Source organism: Orycteropus afer, unplaced genomic scaffold, assembly GCF_000298275.1.
Source record: "Orycteropus afer afer isolate SDZICR_OR568_19922 unplaced genomic scaffold, OryAfe1.0 scaffold00051, whole genome shotgun sequence".
Classification (NCBI taxonomy): Eukaryota; Metazoa; Chordata; class Mammalia; order Tubulidentata; family Orycteropodidae; genus Orycteropus; species Orycteropus afer.
The window spans coordinates 396,927-421,005 of NW_006921638.1; the positions used below are offsets into that span (position 1 = coordinate 396,927).

General features: G+C 34.3%; 1 protein-coding gene across 1 annotated transcript in view; it reads right to left on the minus strand.

The window, feature by feature from the left end:
• HECTD1 (HECT domain E3 ubiquitin protein ligase 1) overlaps window positions 1-24,079 on the minus strand; it is a 142,749-nt gene that overhangs the window by 49,965 nt on the left and 68,705 nt on the right. The window contains exons 8-16 of the mRNA XM_007938582.2: window positions 16,597-16,605; window positions 15,604-15,733; window positions 15,232-15,402; window positions 11,597-11,819; window positions 10,807-11,070; window positions 10,635-10,711; window positions 7,742-7,876; window positions 7,073-7,219; window positions 5,334-5,428 (exon numbers count right to left, since the gene is read on the minus strand). Coding sequence (XP_007936773.1) covers window positions 5,334-5,428; window positions 7,073-7,219; window positions 7,742-7,876; window positions 10,635-10,711; window positions 10,807-11,070; window positions 11,597-11,819; window positions 15,232-15,402; window positions 15,604-15,733; window positions 16,597-16,605 — 1,251 coding nt within the window. The remainder of the gene's footprint in view (window positions 1-5,333; window positions 5,429-7,072; window positions 7,220-7,741; window positions 7,877-10,634; window positions 10,712-10,806; window positions 11,071-11,596; window positions 11,820-15,231; window positions 15,403-15,603; window positions 15,734-16,596; window positions 16,606-24,079) is intronic.

Genomic DNA, 24,079 nt, shown 5'->3' on the forward strand with positions numbered 1-24,079 from the left:
AAACTCGGCTTTCTCGGCAGAAACCACAGGCGAGAAGACAATGGGATGGTATATATAAAACCCTGAAAGAGAAAAATTTCCAAACAAGAATTATGTACCCAGCAAAATTGTCCCTCAAATATGATGGTGAAATTAGGACATTTCCAGATAAGCAAAAATTAAGGGAATCTGGTAAAACCAGACCAACCTTACAAGAGATGCTAAATGGAGTCTTTTAGACAGAGAAGTAACAATAGCCAACAACAACTGATGATATACCCCAGAAACCAATCACGCTATGGAAGTATCCAATAATAAGCCTACAAGATTGTAAACAGGGAACCAGAGACATCAATTGACAAATGAGGACAACTATAAACCAGAAACAAGGAAAAAACTGTGTCATTACATAACTTCTAGATGGTAGGGATGTTAAGACAAGTACAATATAGAATGGACTGTTCTAAACCTGGGAAGAAAACTATGAATCATAGGGTAACCTCAGAGAAAAATGATAAACCTTCACATCAAAAAAGAGGACCAGTATAAATATTCAGCAAATACTAAAACAACAGCAATGAAGGAAGTGATAACAGGATTCATAAACAAAACGATCTCAGTAAAGAAAATTATATGGAACAAAGAAATCAACACCATGAAAAAGCACATAACAAAAATGATAGCAACAAATTTGTATTTTCCGATAATTACATATCTGACAAGGGACTTATCTCTAAGATTTATAGCAGAAGAGTGGATGAGCAAACGATGGTACATACACATAATGGAATGCTATGCAGCAATAAATAATAATGTAGAGTCTGCAAAACACCACATAATATGGATGAACTTGGAGGATACTATGCTGCGTGAAATAAGTCAATCACAGAAGGACAAATATAGTATTAGTTCATTGTTGTGGAGGGTATATATATGGAGGGAAACTTTCTTTGCTGGTTGCCAGGATGGGAGGGGAGGAAACACTGCCAAAAAAAATTGCATTGACCCATGTAAAAAAAAAAAAACAAAAAAACACTCAACTTCCTTTATTTAAGAATAGTTCATTTTTCTAGAGACTTCCAGTAAGATGGAGGAATAGGCAGACAAGCTCCACATACCCTCTTCAACAAAGAAAAGATAAACCAGCTGACAGAGATACAGAAGATAATCCTGGAGCCCTGAGCTTTGAAAGGAAGTATAAAGAAGTAGATTAGGAACCAATAGTGGAAAAACCTGAAAAAAACAGTAAGTACAGAGATAGTCTGAGCAGTGGATTTTCAGCTGCTCTGACAAGACCAACAGCCTAAATATTTCCAAATGGTACTGGGACTTGAGAATTGACCTAAAGATCAGAGCTGGTCACCAAGGGCTACAGAGATGACTGCACTGGTGGCCTATGCCTAAGAAGGGAAACAGCAAGGAGGCAGACAATCTGAGCTGTGGACTTTCGGCTATCTGGAGGGCACAGCCATTTTGAGTATTTACAAGCAGTGGCCATTTTGGATATTTAAAGTGACCAAGGGCACAGCAATTTTGAATCTTTACAAGTGGTAGCCATTTTTTTATTTTAAAATGACTGTGTTCTCATTTGAATTCCAGGGACCTAAGAATAGGCTCGGGAGCTCTGGTAGCATAGTGGCTAAGGCACTTGACTGCTAACCAGAAGGCTGGCGGTTCAAACCCACCAGCCATTCCTCGGAAGGAAGGTTGGGCAATCCTACTTCCGTAGTGATACTGCCTCGGAAACCCAAGGAGGGGTCGCTATGAGTCGGGGCCAACTCGACGGCAAACAACGATGACAACGACGACGAAGAATAGGCTCTGTTTGCCAAGAACGCAGGGATATACGGGAAGCTCACAACGGGAAAGGAGACAGGTGGTGAGTGTATAAGTGCTACCAACTAGCAAACAGAGGGGCACAGCACAGAACCCTGTTTACACAGATAACATAGAAACAAAACAATGAAAATGAAAATCACGGGCAAGTCACTCCAACATACAATCACCAGTTAAATACAAACGCAAAAACATCACAGCGCCTCAGAAACAACAGAGCATCGCAGTCCACAAAAACAAGCAAGATAAAGGAAGAGAATTGAGGGGACCAGGATACACATTCAAAACACATCCCTGAGGAAGACGTAGCATCTGAACTCCCAGATGAGGAAATCAAAAGAATTATATTTAGGTATCTTCGATCTATTGAGAGATAAATTTTTGAGACAAAATTGAGGAAAACACAGAGAAAACCTTACAACAGTTTCAAAAGACAATACAAGAACAAAAGAAAAAATAAATGAAAAATTAGAAAAGATACAAAATCTAAAGACAGAAATTTATAATATTAATACTAAATTTTCAGAAATAGCTAACATATTGAACAGGCAAAGAAGTAGAATTTAGTCAATGGAAGACAGAATTAGGAATATTGAAGGCAAATAATACTTCTTTGCAAGGCGATCAATCAGAAAAGATCAAAACAAAATGAAGAAAGCCTAAGGTTCATGTGGGATACCATCAAAAGGAATAACCTATGTGTAATCGGAATTCCAGAACACGAAGAGACAAATAAAATCGCAGAGAAAATTGTCAAAGATTTGTTGGAAGAGAACTTTCCTGGCATGATGAAAAATGCATTCAGAAGTCCAACAAACCCCAAACAGGATACACCGCAAAAGAAAATCAACAAGACATATCATCATCAAACTCACCAAAACCAAAGACAAAGAAAGAATCATGAGAGCAACACGGGAAAAACTAAAAGTTACCTACAAGGGGCAACCAATAAGACTAAGCTCAGATTTCTATGCAGGCAAGAAGACAATGGGGTGGTACATAGAAAACCCTGAAAGAGAAAAATTTCCAACCAAGAACTATGTACCCAGCAAAATTGTCCCTCAAATATGATGGTGAAATTAGGACACTTCCAGATAAGTAAAAATTAAGAGAATTTGTTAAAACCAGACCAACCTTACAAGAGATGCTAAATGGAGTCTTTTGGACAGAGAAGCAACAACAGCCAACAACTACTGACCATTAACACACTTAATGACATAACCCAGAAATATTTGGAAATATTCAAAGTAAATAAGCCTACAAGATTGTAAACAGGGAACCAGAGACATCAATCAACAAATGACAACAACAAACCAAAAAGAGGGAAAAAATTGTGTAGTTACATAACTTCTAGATGATGGGGAAGTCAAGACAACTACAAAATAGAACTGACTGTTCTAAACTTGGGAAGAAAGCTGTAAATCACCGGGTAACCTCAAAGAAAAATGACAAATCTTCACATCAAAATAAAAAAGAGGCCCAGCACAAGTATTCAGCAAATACTAAAACAACAGCAACGAAGGAAGTGATACACGATTTGTAAACAAAACGAGCTCAGCATAGAAAATTATATGGAACAAAGAAATCAACACTACAAAAAAAGCACATTAACAAAATGACAGCAACAAATTCATACGTGTCAATAATTACCTATCTGGCAAGGGACTTATCTCTAAGATTTATAGAAAATTCCAACGCCTCAACACCAAAGGAATTAACAATCCAATTGAAAAATGGGCAGAACATAGGAAGAGACACTTCACCAAGGAGGATATTCAGGTGCCTAGCAAACACATGAAGAGATGCTCATGATTACTGACCAATAGAGAGACGCAAATCAAAACAACAAGATGCCATCTCACCCCAGCACTGATGGCAAGGTTCAACGAGACAGAAAGCAACAAATGCTGGTACGGGAGGTAGAGAGATTGGGACTCTCGTACACTGCTGGTGGGACTGTGAAGTGATACAACCACTGTGCAAAGCAGTATGGCGATTCCTTAGAAAGCTGGAATTGGAGATACCATGTGACCCAGCAATCCCATTACTAGGTATATATCCTAGAAAGATGACAGCAAGGACAGGAACAGATATATGCATACCCATGTTCATTGCAGCGCTATTTACAATAGCCAAAAGATGGAAACAACCTACATGCCCATCAGTGGAAGAGTGGATAACCAAACTATGGTACATACACACAATGGAATGCTACGCAGCACTAAAGAATAATACAGAGTCTGCAAAACACCGCGTAACATGGATGAACTTGGAGGACACTCTGCTGAGTGAAATAAGTCAATCACAGAAGTACAAACAGAGTATTAGTTCATTTTTGTAAAAAGTCAAGGAAAAGTTTACATATGGAAGGAATCTTTCTTTGTTAGTTTCCAGGGGTGGGAGGGGCGGGGAGGGGAGGAGAGGGAACACTGCAAAAAAAAAAAAAAAAAAAAAGGCACTGATCCATGTCACTTTTGTGTATTTCATGTACATAAATTATATTTCAGTAAAATGCATTAAAATAAAAGAATAGTGCATTTTTCTAATAAATTCTTATTAACTGCATTCAAAGTAGATGTGTGGGTGGTTTTTAAATTTTAAGCAATTTTATTATGTAAAGTTTGATATATACAAAAGAAAATAAAGCAGCAAGTTTTAAAAATAATATTTGAGGGCAAAGGTATAAGAAGACACACATACTTTATCACATATTATTGGTTAAAGTGTAAACTGGCATAAATTTTCTGGAAAATATTTTGACAATCCGCATCAAGAATTTTTTAAAAACTATCTATAAGCTTTGCTACAGCTATACCACATAAAGAAATTCATGTAAAAGGATGGTTCCATTGAGAGTTTTCATACTGGTTATAATTTGCAAAGACCTGAAATGTTCAATACAGGAATGTTTCAGTAAGTTATTACATTATGTAAAATTTAATATGCACATATTGAAATGACATTTTAAATTAATGAAATTAAATTTCATTTATCATGAAAAAACTCAATTACATACAAAAGTAGACAAAAGAGTGTGACAAATCCCCATCAATTCATGACTGAGCTTCTCAACAAGTACCTAATGGTCAATCTGTATCTATCTATATCCCCCGTACTTTCCTCCTTTTCCTATACTTTAGAAAATGCCAGACAGCATATCAGTTCATCCAGAAATACTTTCGGAATGTATTATAAAAAAGAATACTTAAAAAAAAAATCACACATACAAGAAAAATTACTTAATGTCATCAATCATTTTCAAATGTCCAATTTTATCTTAATCAGGAATATAATCTGAACTGTGATCAGCAATATTCATAGCCAACAATTTAAACTTTTTATTCCATTACATTAAGAAGCTATTTCTCAAAAATTGCTTATTATACATTTATATTAAAAGCTTCTTTTTTATTGAATAAAAAAGTTCTTATTGTGTGTATAAATATTACATTAAACCCAAGTTTTTGGAAGTATACCATCTGTGCAAACATCAAATTAAATGAAATTAAACTTCTTACCTTTCATCATCTTCATTTTCACTAAAGGCTGTTTTGAAAACATTTATTCTTTCTACCAGTTGACTACAATCTTGTTTCACATCTAAATCCATGCTCTTAAATAAAAAAAGTACAAAAAGAAACACTTTTAATAGAAATGTATCAAAAACTCATGCAGAGGTACTGATATATTATTACAAAAATTCTATCACTAAAACCTGAGTAGAATCATTATTTCAACTAAAAATCATTTTGCTATCACCAACAGGCCACAGCTAACATACATAGATTTTTTTCATTATAGTATAGTCAGCAATTATTGTGCTAAACCGGTATTCACCAAAATGTAGTATGAAATGTGACTATGTCATATGATATGCGAACACTTTCCATTTTAACAGTAAATATTTAATGAGTAGTAGAAAAACTATAATTATTGTATCAAATCTATGATTTCATAGGTATTACTGAATGATACAATGTCATTTTTCACTATTAATTTTGTAAATATAAACAAATTTAAATAGTAAAATTAATGAAGGGTACATGAGACTGAAGTAAACAAAGTTAATATTGAGAGTGTATCACCACATAAAAAGAAATTCACAGCCTCATCTTCCCTGAGACAGAAGTAGATGATATTCAGCTACGACTACTGACCATTCTAATCAGGGCTATGATACATGGACCTGACAGAACAGGAGAAAATGAAACAAAACTTAAATTCTTAAAAATGTCCAGACATACTGAAAGAGTTACAAGTGGAATACTCCCTGAGACTATCGCCCTGAGATATTCTTTAAACCTAAAACCAAAACTATTCCAAAGTTACCTTCTAGCAAAGTAACAGACTAGCACATATACCCACAAATAAAGGGTATTATCCTTGAGTATGGTGTTCCATTAAAAACTCATCTGTATTAGACCAAAAGTCAATTAATTATTCTAAAGATGTGATGATAAAGGAGCAGAGAAACTAAAGTACTGGAAACAGAACAACCAGAACACAATTAAAGAGAATGCTGACACACTGAAAAATGTAACTAATGTCACTGAACAACACAAAATAAAAAATCTCAAATGGGAACTTAATATACTGTGCAAATTTTCACCAAAATTAATTAAAATACTCTATTTTTTTTTTTCAAAAAAAAATTAAAGTGTAAAGTAAAACTGAAATGGAAGAAAATTTTTACTTTTTACAAGTATATTCTGTTGGAATTTGTTTATAGTAAGTATATATGATATCCTTCATTAAATAAAGGAAAAAAAAATTACCACAATAAAGAGATATCTAATATAGACTAAACTGAAGAGAAACATAAGATTACTAACAAATACTTCTGTCAAATATTCATATAACCTTTCTAAACTATCAATGTTCATGAAGTAATCTTATGACATATAATTTAGGTGCTTAAGAAAGATCTGTAATCTTAGCTCCAGTAACTTATGAGGAAATCAGAGCAGTAAAAAAGTAACATTAAATCTTAGGCTAAAGGTTGTGTTTTATTCAACTAAATCTTGATCAGATTATAGTTGAGGAATTTAGAAATCAAAGTAGATACAATTACTTGATTCAATTGGCTTAAACTAATGATATTACTAAAAGAATAAAGGTTGAAGAAATTATAAATATTAACATTTATTATTCAGCTTTTTAATATTTCTTGAGAAAACTAATTTAAAGTCTCTCTGCTATAAATAATTTTTAAAACTATACTATTGCTTTAAACTTTTGTAATATTTGATACACTTACATTGTTTAAAACAGTAAGAAGTGCTTGTACCAAACCACTACTGCACATTTCATATGGTGAAATTGTGTTTTCATCCTTCAAAAGTACAATTAGGTTTTCTAAAGCTGTCTTCATTAAATCTCTCCAAGTGTTCTCACCCTCAATACACTTAAAGAAAAGGAAAATTAAATGAAGATAATAAGCATAACTCTTAAAATATTTAATCAGAGTATGAAATAATATAAAAAATAGGCAATACATAACATTAAGAATTTCAAGTTATTAAGACAAATTATCTCTATCAGGGGACAGATAGTAAATATTTAGATCTACAGGCCATCTGTCACTGTCACAACTATTCAACTAAACCTTACAGCTCTAAACCAGTCACAAAAAATATATATATGATTCTGTGCCAATAAAACTATTTATGGATATTGAAATCTAATTTTCAAATGATGTGTGTTATAAAATAGCATTTTTCTTTCTATTTCTTTTCAACCATTTAAAAATAGAAAACCCATTCCAAACTCACAGGTCATACAAAAACAAATAGTAGGCCAGATTTTGCCTGTGAGCCACAGTTCGCTAATCCCATCAATACCCAGAATATAAAAGACAGAGGAGAAAAAGAAAAAAACAGTAAACTAAGATTCACTGTGTATTATAGAATCTAGAATTTAGACATACTTGTCTATTTGTATGAAGCTCCCATGATGACTCTAACTGAGTTGCTATATTTCTGAGTGTTACCACTACTCCACGAGGCATGCTTTCAACAGCTTTAAAGTGGTCATCATATAAATCTCGAGCCATAGTTCGTACCTACCAAAATAAACAAAGCAAGTAGGAATTTTCACTGTAATTCGTAATTTTACCAAATATTCCTTTTACTTGTATATATGTGACTTTTAGAATTAAAATGATTCTGTCATATCAACTTTCAAAATTGTAAATACTTTCACTCTCGTAAGTCAAAAGTTCTAATAGTTGAACTTAATAATTCCCTAGGAAGGAAGGTTGGGCAATCCTACTTCCGTAGTGATACTGCCTCGGAAACCCAAGGAGGGGTCGCTATGAGTCAGGGCTGACTCGACGGCACATAACAACAACAACAACAGTAGACATTAGCAGCATGTTAAGTAAAACAAACACTTACAATTTTAATTTTGAATCATTTAAATTTTATATTCATATATCAAATAAGCGTTCATCTAAATCAAATTTACAAAATCTATTCCAAAAAATTAACTTTCATCTTTTTACAAAGAGTGAACCAATTAGAAAATACAATCCCATTAACCAAAGTTGACTCTCCTAAACATTCTAAGTATACCTTAGGTTTCATGTCTTATTTCTATTTATAAACTCATACACAGCATAGGACACTAAGATTTACATATTTCACCATGAGAAGTTATGATCGTATTTTACTTATTTGGGTGCTTGTTTACCTCTGTTAGAAGTTAAAATAATTCAAGAAAACAACTCATACACATCCTAGGTTTGAGGCTGATAAAATTTAGTATATAACACCCTTTTAAAATTTATGCTTAAGAGAGGGTAAATGTAGGATTTATCTGATTTCACTAATCACAAACTAATTCAGCATAATTCTTTAATATAATGAAAAATAATAGTCCCTAAACTACTTAATAGGAGCTCTGGTAGCATAGTGGCTAAGACACTTGCCTGCTAACCAGACGGCTGGCGGTTCAAACCCACCAGCCACTCCTCGGAAGGAAGGTTGGGCAATCCTACTTCTGTAGTGATACTGCCTCGGAAACCCAAGGAGGGGTCGCTATGAGTCGGGGCCGACTCGACGACACATAACAACAACAACAACAACAAACTACTTAATAATACCTGGTCCATTCCACTTTGTTATGCCTTTCAGAATTAAAAGATAGGAAGTTCTGCATACTGAACAACTTTGAAGAAACAATCTCTTCATAAAACAGCATAAATAAATCCTATTAAAAATAATAGTAAAATTACTTTTATCTAAAATTGTCTTATTTTGGTAGGTACTGCTTTTACACACAAAAGAACAGTCACTTGATCACTGAGTTGCTATCAATCTCAGTTCAAGAAGTTAAATCAATGATCAAATTTTTTCAAGAAACAGAAAAATATAAGAAATAGGGCTGTTTCCAGTGATTTATTATTGTTTCATATAATGACTTTTCAGCTACCTATGATTTATCCTACAACAGATTAATAGAACATATTAGGTATTTCAAGAAATTCCTGAGATAACTAACTGGTATTCAGCTTTATTAAGAAGTATTTGGCCAAATTCCATGTTAATAGCTGATGGCTATCCTCAATAGAGTGAGATATTTCTTTCTCCAATGGACATAAGCCCTGAATTCGAAGAACTCCCTGGCTCCACGTTCTTTTTTAACATACAGAAGCAATAATGAGATCATACATATAGCTACAGAGGTAATACACATTCATCAAAAAAAGAAAAAATTATTTTCTTTCTAAGGTCTAGCATCTGGAAATATCTTTGAGATGACCCAGCATGCATATCAACAGCTGGAACTAAATATAAGAATAATTTCATCTAAAAAAATATTTCACCAAAATCACCATTTGAAAAATAATAAATTAAAAAAATACTGCTCCAAATAAAACTCATTATTACCATTTATATGGGGAAAGCCATAAAAAAACTCTCCAAAACCTCCAAATCTCTCCAAACCTCCAAACCTCTCTCCAAACCTCCAAATACCTACATTCATTCAAATACCTATATTCTTCACATACTTTATTAGAAAAACTACTTTATATCACTATTACAGGCAAAATAAAAATATCTGCCACCAGGAAATGGTGACTCTTGAGATTATTTTGTTTTTAAAAAATGAAATAAATGACTTTTCAGCTACCTATGATTTATCCTACAGCAGATTAAAAGAACATATTAGGTATTTCAAGAAACTCCTGAAATACCTGACTGGTATTCAGTTTTAATAAAAACAAATACATACAAGAACAAATGGCATAAATCAAGATATAAATATACTAGCCATATTGCAAAAAAGTATGTAACTGATAGCTGGAACTTAAAATTAATATCATAGCTTTGCAAGTGGAATCAATAATGTATTTGTTCCCATATCTTTTTTGAAATAGCATTTTCATCTAAGATACCATTACAATTAAGCATTATAACAATTTGAATCCAGAATAAAGCATTCAATTTGCTGTATTACTAAGTATTAAACCAGAATTGCAAAATACAGTGAGGGATTTTCAATTGGATTGTATCACTAAAAATATTACTATCAATAATAATAATTTTGGTATGAATTTAAAGTTTTGGGGATATTAGTAACAAATCATATCAAAATTATTTAAATTTTATCTCATATTTTTATTTTCTACATTTTTTTAGTGTTAATTTAATATATGTATAAAATATAAAGAAACATACATGCATTGTGGAAAATAACATAGAAAAAGATAAACGAAAAATATTATTTTAGAGTAGGTTGTGTTACATATGCTCAGTTTTTAAAATGCTTATAATCTATCAAACTTTACCAAGTCAATGTAAAAGACATAAATATACCTTTTGCTTTGTTTTTTCTAACTTAGATTTCAGTTTTCTTCCTCTTTTGCCAGTCCAGCCAGTCACAAATTCCGAACCTTAAAAAAAAACAAGCATTTAAAAGAGTATACTCTGTGTAATTTAACATATATATTTACTCTTACCTGCTATATCTACATACCTACATACTTACCCAGGGAAGTTTCTGCAGTGAATGAATGTTTAGTTCCTCTATTAGATTCAAATACAAAACCAGGAAGATCTTCTTTCAGTATTGTAGCTTGCTGACCATCTGAGTTATGAATAGCAATTTCTCCTTCTTTCAAACATGTTAGTGACCAATTGCCTACAGTTAGTTTAGTAGGTCCTGGTGCTGAGAGTATAGGTTGACTTGAAGTAGATGGCTTTACTTGGCCTCGGGCTCTTTGTAACTTCTCTAAGAATTCACTTCTGCTTTCTATAAAGACAAAATGCTTGTTGTAACCCTTATTCCTTTCGAATACTCCATGTTTCAAACAAAGGATATTACCTATCGGAATACCAATGTTAACAAAATAAAACTTAACAGAGTTTAGTTCTTTGGTACTCTCCCACCATTTTGATCTATTTAGATTTATGCAAGAAAGTAATTCCATGGGGATAATTTCTTAAACCATGAGGATTTAGGGAAAAGACATAATCTGAGATAGTAACATATACATATGACTTAATATATGATAAAAGGCAGCTTTACCTAGAAGGTTGGAGAGCCTAAAAGTTACAGTTGGAGCCCAAAATATAACATACAGTACTATTTCTTATCTCACAGAATAAAACATTTATAAATACTGTAATACTTTTTCTGTTTATATTACAGAAATTGGTCATATGATCATCAAATATATATGATTTCTGTGGCAGTAATAGTAAAAAATATGAACAGAAAAACAAATCATTGGAATTACAGAAACCAGAAAAATTTTCCAAGTGAAACAAAGTATTACCTGAACTATCTGATCCACCTTCAGGACTACCACTTGAATACATGGTGGCAAGTTTTCCATCCAAAATAAATCTGAACCATCCATTACTGCCATTAGATAGCTCCAAGGCTGCTGCATCACTCCAGATATATAAGCAGTCCCTTCCCCTAATGATTGACCAGTCTCTCCAATGGTATGGTTTCCCTTGCTGCAATTCTTTAGCATCTTCCTGTGGTTCATCTTCCTAAATGCATAAAATTATTCAATAAAACAAGAAAAATAATTTCAGTTTTAAATACTCAGAAGCATTTTTTTTGGTGTGTGTTTTGGGTGAAGATTTACAGAGCAAATTCACTTTCCATACAGCAGTTTACATATACTTTGTCTCATGTCATTGACCACAGTTTACCACAAGCAACAGCTCCCCTCTCACTTCCTCCCCATAGTCACCTCTTCCCAGTGTCCATCCCTCCATACACTCCTGCCCCCTGAGCTGTCTCCCTGTTTATAAGCAGCCCTTCTTTCTCCCGTGATTGTTCTCTTCAAGGAGTCAGAAGCATTTTTAAAATGTAACCATAGATCAAATTTAAAATTAAAATATCTTAAACATAGCATGCAGTTGTATATAGTATGTATTCTGATTCAACTAATTATCTAAAATAAATTTACAAATAATTCCTTAAAAAAAAAAGGTTAAGAAATCCCTGTAAATACATGTGAGTTAAACATTTACCTCAAGTAGACACATGCCCTGGAGAGAACAATCATGGGAGAAGGAAGGGCTGCTTATGCACAGGGAGATAGCTCAGGGTGCAGAGGAGTATGAAGGGATGGACACTGGGAGGAGGTAACTATGGGGAGGAAGTGGGAGGGGAGCTGCTGCATTGTAAATTTTGGTCAATGACATGAGACAAAGTATATGTGAACTGCTGTATGAAAAGTGAATTTACTCTGTAAATCTTCACCCAAATCCTAAAAAAAAAAAAAAAAAAAGAAATCCCTGTAAATAATGATCTAAGTTATATCATTCCCAGGTGTAGTGGTAAAGAGACTAATCGTTTAGCTGTATTCACAAAAAGCTCGTACATTTAAGTCTGTAATTCATTTTGAGTCAATTTTTATGTATGGCATACATGGTAACAGTTGAGATTCATTTTTTTGTATATGCCATCCAATTGTCCAAGCATCACTTTTTGAAAAGATCATCCCTTACGGATCAAACCACCTTAGTACTTATGTGCTAAAAAAATTAATTATGGGTCATCAATCTATCTTTATACCATATTTATACTTTCTTGATTAGTAACTTCAAGTAACAAAATAACTTCTTTTTCAAGTAACAAAATAACTTCTCTGTCTTCTTCAAAAATGCCAAGACTATGAAAGATAAAGAAAAGCTGAAGAAATGTTGCAGTTTATAAGGACACGGTAACTAAATAAATGTAATATGTGCTCCTGGACTGAAATATGCACTGGGGGAAAAAATACTGTGAAGTACACTAAAGACAACTGGCATAATGTGAATATGTCTCTGGATTAGATATTACTTTTATTTATCAATATTACATTTCCTGATTTTGGTAACTGGGATTATATGAGAGAATCCCCTGGGTGTTTTGTAATGTATTTAGGTATAAAAAGGAGCATTATGTATCCAGCTTACTCTCAAATAAGTACTTTTACACACACACAAATATACACATACATATAGATGATCAAGTACACAAATTATAAAGCAAACTGGGCAAAATGTCAGTAATTAGTGAAATGAATGAAGGCTAAGGAGCTCTGATGGCTGACTGGGTAAGGCATTCAGCTGTTAACCCCAAGGTCGGTGGTTCAAACCCACAAGGTGCTCCATGTGAAAATGAGGTAATCTACTTCCATAAAGATTTACAGCCTTGTAATGTAATAGGGGACACTATGAACTGCAATCAACTTGATGGCAGTGGGTTTGGATGACAGGTATTCTGATATTCTTCGACTATATTTGCAATTCTTCTGTAAGTTAAAACTTGTGGATTTTGTTTGTTTATTTACATTATTTATTTATACAAACCCTGAGTTGTCTTCATGTATTATAACATATATAGAATCATATTTTATGCATTTTTCTCCAACTTGCTGTTTTCATTTAAATCACTCATGCCCTCTAGATCTTATCTGTACACATCAGTCTATCTCATATTTTCAACATATACACCAAGTCACATTAAATGGACTTAACATCATAGACTGATAAACTTGTACTTAGTTGTCAATTTTTTGCTATTACAAACCATGCTATAATTAACCATTCAGTTGGCGTGGGGGAGTGAGGAAATTGCATTTATTTGAGTAAGTCTATATTATCGATAAGGAGCTCTGGTGGGATAGCAGATAAGGCATGTGGCAGCTAACTAAAATGTCAGCAGTTCAAACTCACCAGCTGCTGCACAGAAGGAAGATGTGGTGATCTATTCCCGTAAACATTTACAGCCTCAGAAACCCAATGGAGGTCGGACTCAATGGCAATGAGTTTTTGGTTTTTTTGTATTACAGAGTTTGAGAGGCAATATTTCTAGCCTGTAAGTTTTGCATACTGCTAAGTATCACTTTTTTTTTTCTATTTTAATTTTTTCTTCCTTTTAAACTTTCTGTTATGATTTAAAGTTTACACAGCAAGTCATCAGTTTTTCACTCAACAATTCATATACACATTTTGTTTCGTGCTATTAATTGCAATCCCCTCACATAATATCACTCATCTCCCTATGTTTCCTGTTTCCATTTCTCCTTCCTTCTTAACCATTACTTCCTACTTTCTGAATTTTGTACCTGGGCAAATATTGTCCTTTCAACATGAATGGCTGATTGTTCCAAGGAGTATGTTCCTCCCTAATATTAACTGTTCACCTTCTTGGTCAATTGTTTAGCTGAAAACTGAGCCATAGGGTCTGGATCAGTTCAAAGACTGATGGGAGAATAAGGGCTATAGTTTGTGAATTTCACCATTCTCTATCAGACCAGTAAGCCTGGTCTTTTTCACAATTTTGAGTTCTGTTCCACATTTATCTCCCACTGTATCCAGGACTTCCTACTGGGATCCTTTTCAGAATGGTGAGCAGTGGTAGCAGGGGAACATCCTAGTCTCAGGGTCGTGAAGGCTGTGGTTCATGTGGGCTCTTAGTCCTCAGGACTGTTTCCTAAATGTTGATTTTCTTCACTCTTCTTCGTTCCAGACATGGAGAGACTGAGAGTTGAGCTTTCCAGAGAGTTGAGCTTTTGGTGTCTGCTCATAAGCTTTTAAAACCCTAGTCCTTACTCAACAAAGTGGGATGCAAAACATTTTCTTTGCGGACTACTGTTATGCCAATTAACCTTGAAGTCTATCAAGGCTATGGTCCTGAGCCCCCAAGCACATGGACTCATTCCCTCAAGGTTATTGGTTATGTAGAGGAAGTTCTCACAGCTTTGCTCCCTATATGCTCTATTCATGGAACACCTTCCCCCCCATCCAAAAACAGAAAATTAACCAAATTAAAAAACGATTATAGTACTATTTTATACTGCACTTTGGGTTTTTTTTTTTTTAATTTAGAAACCATCATAAATTGAAATTACATTTTTTTCAGAAGAGACCCTATTTCTGACACCACTGCAGTAAGATCACTAACCTTTTCTGGTTTTGATTCCTCTTCATTCTCATCATCAGAGGAAGGACCCGCCAAGGTTGACACTTTGCTAATTACACCAAGCCTGGCTAGCTGATCCAAAAATATATCACCACCTTTATCTACTAAATCCCTTATGATCTGCAAAGCTAGCAAGTGTCCATCATCATCATCCTAGAGGAGAAAAAAAATAAGTCATAGCAAGGAACTAAGGGGAAAATAATAACAGTAGTAGATGCCTGGAGTAGACTAATTCAACAATTTCCCACAAAAAGAAAATTGCTAAAATTAGGACAAAACTTAAATTACTTTATTTAACAATGTTTTAAAAAGGAATTAAAACCATAGTTGTTAAGAGAAATAGAAGAAACTGACCTCTTGATCAAGAACAGTTGCTGTGATTTCCACTAGTACTGTAGGCAAATTGTGACCAACATCAGAATCACAAACTTCTTTTAACAATGCTTCAGAACAAAAATGAATCATTTTTCGAATTAAAGCAAGACTTACTGTCACCCAAATCACAATAAAGATTAAAAAAAAAAAAAAAAAAAAGTTAATGAAACCATGGTAAAAAGTAAAATAATCCAAAATTCAACTATGCACTAATGAAAACTAAAATTCTAATGTTACATTTTATACATTCTGCTGAAGAGTATGCTTAAAAATTAAGATGTAATACTAACATGAATTCATGTTTATGTTTATTTTTGAGGTTATTTATTCTAATTTCTATTATCACTAAAAATGATTACTTTGATAATTTTCTTATATATGTTATTCCACTTTATATTCAACAAGCATGAATGTTAGCCTGCAATGATTAATTTTAGAAAATCAAATGAACGATAATAAAAAAATAAATGGTATAAATATTAAATAACCTAAAACTTCTTACAACCCCAAATAAAAGACATTAATAACTTTAAACATCTGATAGTTTTTATATAAATGAAACTCTGAATTAAAGTATTTTTTCAAGTTTAAAATCTATGTTCAGACAATAATGTCACATAAATAAAAGAGCCTAGTAATAAGAAACAAGGAAGGTAAGCCAAGTTTGTCAATAGTGGGAGTGTTTTGAGGCATGAGATTACTGTTGTTGTTGTTATTTGCCGTTGAGTCGGCCCGACTCATAGCGACCCCTCCTTGGGTTTCCGAGGCAGTATCACTACGGAAGTAGGATTGCCACTCCTCGGAAGGAAGGTTGGGCAATCCTACTTCCGTAGTGATACTGTCTCGGAAACCCAAGGAGGGGTCGCTATGAGTCGGGCCGACTCAACGGCAAATAACAACAACAGTAATCTCATGCCTCAAAACACTCCCACTATTGACAAACTTGGCTTACCTTCCTTGTTTCTTATTTACCTAGCAGCTCTGCTTAAAAGACATTGTTGTTAGATGCTGTTGAGTCTGTTCTGACTCATCGCAACCCTATGTACAAAAGAACAGAACACTGCCCAGTCCTCTGCCATCCTCACAATTGCTGCCATGCTTGAGCTGCTATTATCAATCCATCTCTGTAAGGGTCCTCCCCTTTTTCACTGACCCTTCTACTCTACCAAGAATGACACTCATCTCCATAAACTGGTCCCTTTTGACAATATGACCAAAGTAAGAGAGACACAAAGTCTCGCCATGCTTGCTTGTAAGAAGCATTCCAGCTGTACTTCCTCTAAGACAGATTTGTCTACTCTTCTAGCAGTATATGGTACATTCAACATTACTAGCCAACACCACAATTCAAATGCATTAATTCTTCGGTGGTCTTCTTCATTCATTGTCCAGCTCTCACATGCATATGAAGGTACTAAAAAGATCATGGCTTAGGGTCAGGCACATCTTAGTCTTCAAAGTGACACCTTTGCTCTTTTGACACTTTAAAGACGTCTTCTGCAGCACATATGCCCTAGGCAAAAAAAAATCCTTTGATTTCTTGACAGCTGCTTATATGGGTGTTGATTATAGAACTAAGTAAAACGAAATCCCTGACAAGTTCAATCTTTACTCCATTTATCATGATGTTGTTTACTGGCCCAGTTGTGAGGAATTCTGTTGTCTTTACATTGACATGCAACCCATACTGAAGGCTGTATCTTTAACAGTAAGTGCTTCAAGTCTTCTTCAATTTCAGCAAGCAAGGTTGTGTCATCTGCATATCACAGGTTGTTAATGAGTCTTCCTCCCACCCTGATGTCTCATTCTTCTTCATATAGTCCAGCTTCTTGGATTATCTGCTCAGCATACAGACTAAATAAGTACGGTGAAAGGATACAACTCTGATGCACAAATTTCCTGATTTTAAACCACAGAGTACTCCTTGCTCTGTTCGAACACTCGAACGACTGCCTCTTTTGTTTATGTACAGGTTCCTCATAAGCACGTAAGTGTTCTGGCATTTCCATTCTTCAAAACATTGCTTAGAACATGAACTAACACAAACTAACTTCAGTATTATAATAAGCAAGCAATTGTTTTAAAATAAAATACACACACATCTACATATATTTAAATTATAATAGACTGGTCTACAGCAGAGCCAATAACTGACTTCATTTGACAAATGCTTTCTTAGCATCTAACAATATTCTAAGTACCAAGGTGCAGATATTATTACCCTTAAGGTGACTTCCACAGAAACAGAGGGCCAAAAATCAATATTAATATCCAAGATAGGCACTTGACATGGCTGTTTTTCTATAGCACATGGTCTTTATGTATTTTATGACTTTCACTAGCTGAAACCCATAACGTTATATAATCTCCAATTAAATAAATGTATTTTATTACAAACTCAAGCACATTATAAAACACAGGTGGGGAAGGGTGGACAGACTACCTTATCAGGGTTAGTTCCTTCCAATTTTTGTTAATGGTTACTTATACAGTTGTAAAAATCAGTATTTATGTATAATAGTTTTATATCCTTATTTATTTTAATTAACAGCATAAGAATGTTTATGTGCTGTTGACAACCTATCTAAAGCTGTATCATATGCAGAGCTCTTATTATAAACCAAGAATCATTTTATAGTAACACTTCAAAAAACATCACACTTCATTTAATCCATAAAACCACCCCTATGAGGTTTTATTATCTCAGTTTTACAGATGTACAAACTCACATCCAGAAAGTAAATACATCTGCTAAGGTTATAACACCAATAAATTACAGACCCTGAACTCAAATTTTTATCTTAAACGTTGTTGTTGTTAGGTGCCATCAAGTCAGCACCGACTTATAACAACACTATGTACAACAGAATGAAACACTGCCTGGTCCTGCATCATCCTCCCAATCCTTGCTATGCTTGAGCCCATCACCGTGGCCATTTTGTCAATCCATCTCATTGAAGGTCTTCCCTTTTTTCCCTGACCCTCTACTTTACCAAGCAGGATATCCTTCTCCAGGAACTGGTCCCTCTGACCATATGACCAAAGTAGGTGAGATGAAGTCTGGCCATTTTCGCTTCTAAGGAACATTTCAGCTGCAATTCTTCCAGGGTAGATGTGTTCTTAAACATTACGTTTAAGTATATAATGTTCTTAAACATTACAGTATCAGGTCAAACACAAAACTGTAAACATTTAGTTTACTATAGTCTTTTCTATTATAAACAGCACTGACTATTTTTGTGGAAATAGCTTTTCCTAAGTCTTCAGTAGAGAGGAATTCCTGGATCTAACAGTAAGAGTAACTGGCAAACTGATTCCAAAAAGGCTGTTAAGAGCTTAAGTTATCATCAGATATGTATGTACTACTAACCCACTACGACAATATAACTCTGTTTAATTTTACAAACAGGTTTGTTGTTGTTATGTGCCATAGAGTCAGCCCCGACTCATAGCGACCTCTCCTTGGGTTTCTGAGGTGTTATCACTATGGAAGTAAATTGCCCAACCTTCCTTCCGAGGAGTGGCTGGTGGATTTGAACTGCCAGCCTTCTGGTTAGCAATCAAGTACCTTAAGCACTATGCTACCAGAGCTCCTACATACAGGTTAATTGAGTAAAAATGGCCTATTTTAGTTTTGTATGTTTTGTTTTCCTAAAGCTAAACTCACTGCCATCAAGTCAATTCGGACTCACAGTTTCCAAGGCTGTAAATCTTTACAGAAGCAAACTGCCCCATCTTTCTTCCACAGAGCAGCTAGTGGGTCTGAATCACTGACCTTTTGGTAGTAGCCAAAGCCTTAACCACTGCACCACCAGAGCTTTTTCCCAGTTAGGTTATACACTTTTCCCTGTTGATGTTTTGTTCTGTTTCCTCTAGAGCACTGTGGCTTAATGTTACTACCTACTTTATTTAAATAGGATCTGAAATTGTTATTATTTATTTATATACACTCTTTGTATAAAAAAGATAGTATCCCTTGATCATAACTGCTAACAAATAGCAATCTGCTGGCATTTTTATATAGACCAAGAGTTAGTACTCTAGGGTTTTTGCTGCTCTTGGGAAAACTGTTTTTGATATATAGCAGTTTTAGGTTTATACCTAGGATACATTTAAAACAACAGATATGGACTAACACAAACAAATCTGAAAGTCAATCTTCCTATCAAGGTCTGATAAACATTTAGTTATATTTTCTTTTTGTTTGCCTATGGATCTTTCTTAAATTTATTTTAAACTTACCCAGAATTTGTTTAGGTATAAAGTGCAAGGTAAAGGTCTAAACTTTTTTTTAATAATTTATTTTGTTGCTGTTATTGAGAATATACACAGAACATGTATCAATTCTGATGTTTCTACACATATATCAGTGACATTATATAATATGTCATTTTAAGTATAATTCAGTAATTTGCTCCAGTCATGCAACTATTCTCACCCTATTTTTTTGAGTTATTCCTCTCCTGTTCACTCACTGCCCCTAAGTTGTCAATTTGATTCCATATAGATAGATCTTGACAGCATAATGCTGAACGCAGACACTCTTGACTAGTTTTGCTAATAAGCCACTGTTTGGTTTGAAAAAGACTTCAGGGCATATCTTTGGTGTAAGGTTTAAAGATTATCTTAGACAATAGTTTCAAGGGTTCATCCAGTACCAGCAAACAGATTTCATGAGAATTTGAAATTCTCAATTTTCGAGCAGGAATGTTCCATATAATCTTCCATGAAAATGTTGAGTAATGGTAGCCAGGCACCATGCTTTTTAATCAAACTACAAAACAAGTATCAGATTTCTTCACAAATAACACATGCCTTCTGTGTCTGTTTTCTTAACACTTCCATCCCCTATCTCCACTTCTGGAAGTATTTTTGTAAATGCACTATGGTAATTTTTACAGCAACATGTACAAGAAAATTAGCACAGAGGCACTTAAAAAATACCTTCTAAGGAGAAAGGGGTTGGCAAACAATGTAAAAGGCACTAGAGGCACATGTTATTTGCACAAAACTACCATTTACTAACTAATCTCTCTGAATGATATGGAAAACCTCCATTATAATATATCCAATATATATAACTGGCTCTGTTTGGCTTAAACAGTGTGTTTATACTAGCTTTTCAGATTTTTCTATAATAATCTCAACTATTTATTCTTCCAGATGAGCTTTGGCATCTGTCACATTATAAAACAAATTCTTTTATTTTTCCTTGGAACTATATAACTTGTGTATTAATTTCAGAAGAATATTAGCTTTAGATTACTTAACATTCTCATCCAAGAACATTTACCCCTCTATCCAACCAAGGCTACTTGTCTCTCACAATCAAATTTTTAAGAAACTGAATAGAACTTAAGGATATCTGGTTGCCGAAAAGTAGAATGAATCTTTGTCCAGTTATTGATAATAACTTTCACGTTTGTTAACTTATTAGACTTTTTCAAAATTCAATGTAGACTTTCTTCTAAAATGAATTAGAGACACTCTCATTCTAAAGTTTCACAGAGAAAATAAGCAGATTTTTAAAACCCATTCCACTACTGAAACGGCTAGCCCATTTTGAAGTCTACACTGATATGCTGTCTGCCTTTTATTTCTTAAACAGACATTTTGCATAGGCAACATAGATAATGGATATTATCTACATACATATATAGACCCTCCTTTATTTGAATCAGAGCAAGTATGTTTACTCTTCTGACAAAACTTCAACTTGTTTTTAACACTGCTAAATAATTCCAAAAAATGAACTACCATTTTTCAAATACTTCCAATGTATTAGGCAACTATGCTAAACATATAACACATGTCTGATACTTATTCATATACTTGAAAAAGGAGCCCTGATAGCTTAGTGGTTATGAGCACTGAGTGGCTATCTGAAAGGTTGCAGTTTGAACCTACCAGGCCATCCACAGAAGAGAAAGGTGACAGTCTACTTCTGTAAAGATTAAGTCTTGACAACCCTGTGGGGAAGTTCTATTCTGGCCTATCGGGTTGCTATGAGTCAGCACCAACTCGACAGCAATGAGTTTTTGGTTTTTTATAAATGAAGAACATTAAATATAATTATTCCCATCTAAGAGATGAACCCATTGAGATCAAAGGTTAAATACATTGCCCATGGTCACTGATTTTAGATGTGACAGTGCTGGCATTTGAACTCACTTTGAGCTGACTCCAGAGTCTGAACTCTTAACTAAGACATATGATGTCTTCCCAACCACAATTCAATGTGTCTGCTAATTACAACCTGGGAGAATTTAGCATCAACTGTGTTAAAACTAAAGTTGTGTTTAGATAGTCTCCAACCATTTAAAAAGATGACAGAAAATGATCACACTATAAAGGATACTGCTACATGGTAGAATAGCAATTATATACCAATTATCATTTTTTTGCTGGCTTACTGTGAATCAGTTCTACTCTAAATATATCTTCAGATTCTTTTATTGGCATGACTGTTTGTTATTATGTTGTTATTGTTAGGTTCCATCAAATCAGTTCGAACTCACAGAGACCCTGTATACAGAACAAAACACAGCCTGGTCCTATGCATCCTCACAATGATTGCCATGTTTGAGCCCACTGTCAAAGCCACTGTGTCAATCCATCTCACTGAGTCTTCCTCTATATTGTTGGCCCTCTACTTTACCAAGCATGATGCCTTTCTCCAGAGACTGGTCCTTCTGAAAACATGTTCAAAATACATGAGACCAAGTCCCACCATCTTCCCTTCTAAGGAGCACTCTGGCTGTACTTCATCCAATACAGATTTGTTCATTCCTCTTGCAATCCATGCTATTTCAATATTCTTTGACAACACTAAAATTCAAATTCATCAATTCCTCTGCAGTCTTCCTTATTCACTATCCAACTTTCACACGCTAAAAGCCTACTGAAACTACCATGGCTTGAGTCAGGCACACTTTAGTCTTCAAAGTAACATCTTTGTTCTTTAACACTTTAAATTATGTCTTTTGCAGCACATTTGCTCAATACACTGTATGTCATTTGATTTCCTGACTGCTGCCTCCATTAGCATGGATTGCAGATCCAAGTAAAATGAAATATTTAACAATTTCAATCTTTTCTGTGTTTATCATCATGTTCCTTATTGGTCCAGTTGTGAAGAATTTTGTTTTCTTTATGTTCAGGTATAATCCATACTGTAGACTGTAGTCTTTCATCTTTATCAATGAGTACTTCAAATCCTCTCTACTTTCAGCAAGTAAGGTTGTGTCATCTACATACTGCAGGCTGTTCATGAGTTCTCCTCCAATCTTGATGCTGCATTCTTCTTCATATGGTCCAGCTTCTCAAATTATGTGCTCCACATACAGACTGAAAAAGTATAGTGAAAATACAATTGCGACACACAACTTTCCTGATATGAAACCATGCAGTATCCCCTTGTTCTGTTCCAATGACTGCCTTTTGGTCTATGCACAGGTTCTTCATGAGGAATCAAAAGTGTTTTAGAATTCCCATTCTTCACAATGTTACCCGTAATCTGTTATGATCATGGTCAATAAAACACAGGTAAACTTCTGGTATTTTCTGCTTTCAGTCAAGACCCATCTGACATCAGCAATGATAATTCCTCATTCTACATCTTCTTCTAAGTCTAACTTGAATTTCTGGCAGTTCCCTATCTATGTACTGCTGCAACTGTGAGTAATCTTCAGCAAAATTTTACTTGCATGGGGTATCAATGATATTGTTCTATCATCTCTGCATTATGTTGGATGACTTTTCTTTGGAAGGGGCACAAATACGCATCTCTTCCAGTTGGTTGGCCAAGCAGCTGTATCCCAAATTTCTTGACATAAACAAGTGAGTGCCTGCAGCACAGCATCCATTTATTGAATACCCAGTGGGTATTCTGCTAATTCCTGAAGACTTTTTTCCACCAATTTCTTCAGTGCAGCTTGGACTTGTTCCTTCAATACCACTTGGTTCTTAATTACATGCTACCTCCTGAAATCACTGAACATCAACCAATTATCTTCAGTACAGTGACTCTGTATATTCCTTCTATCTTCTTCTGATGCCTCCTGGATTGTTCAATATTTTGTCTACAGAGTTCTTCAATATTGCAACTTGAGACTTGAGATGGTTCTTTTTTTTCTTCCTCTCTTTTTTTTTTTTTTTTCTTTTTCCAGCTTGTGAAATGCTAAGAGTGCTTTTCCCTTTTGGTTTTCTAACTCTTGGTCTTTGCACATTTCATTATAATACTTTGTCTTTTAGAGCTGCCTTTTGAAAACCTTTGTTCAGTTCTTTTACTTCATCATTTCCTCTATTCACTTTAGCTACTGTGCATTTAAAGAGCAAGTTTCAGAGTCTCTTTTGACATCCACTTTGGATGTCCTCTGAAAATTTCAGACCTAATTATCTTACTCAAAATTGAACTTCTTCAACTCTTACTTCTTATGATTTAAGTCATTCATTT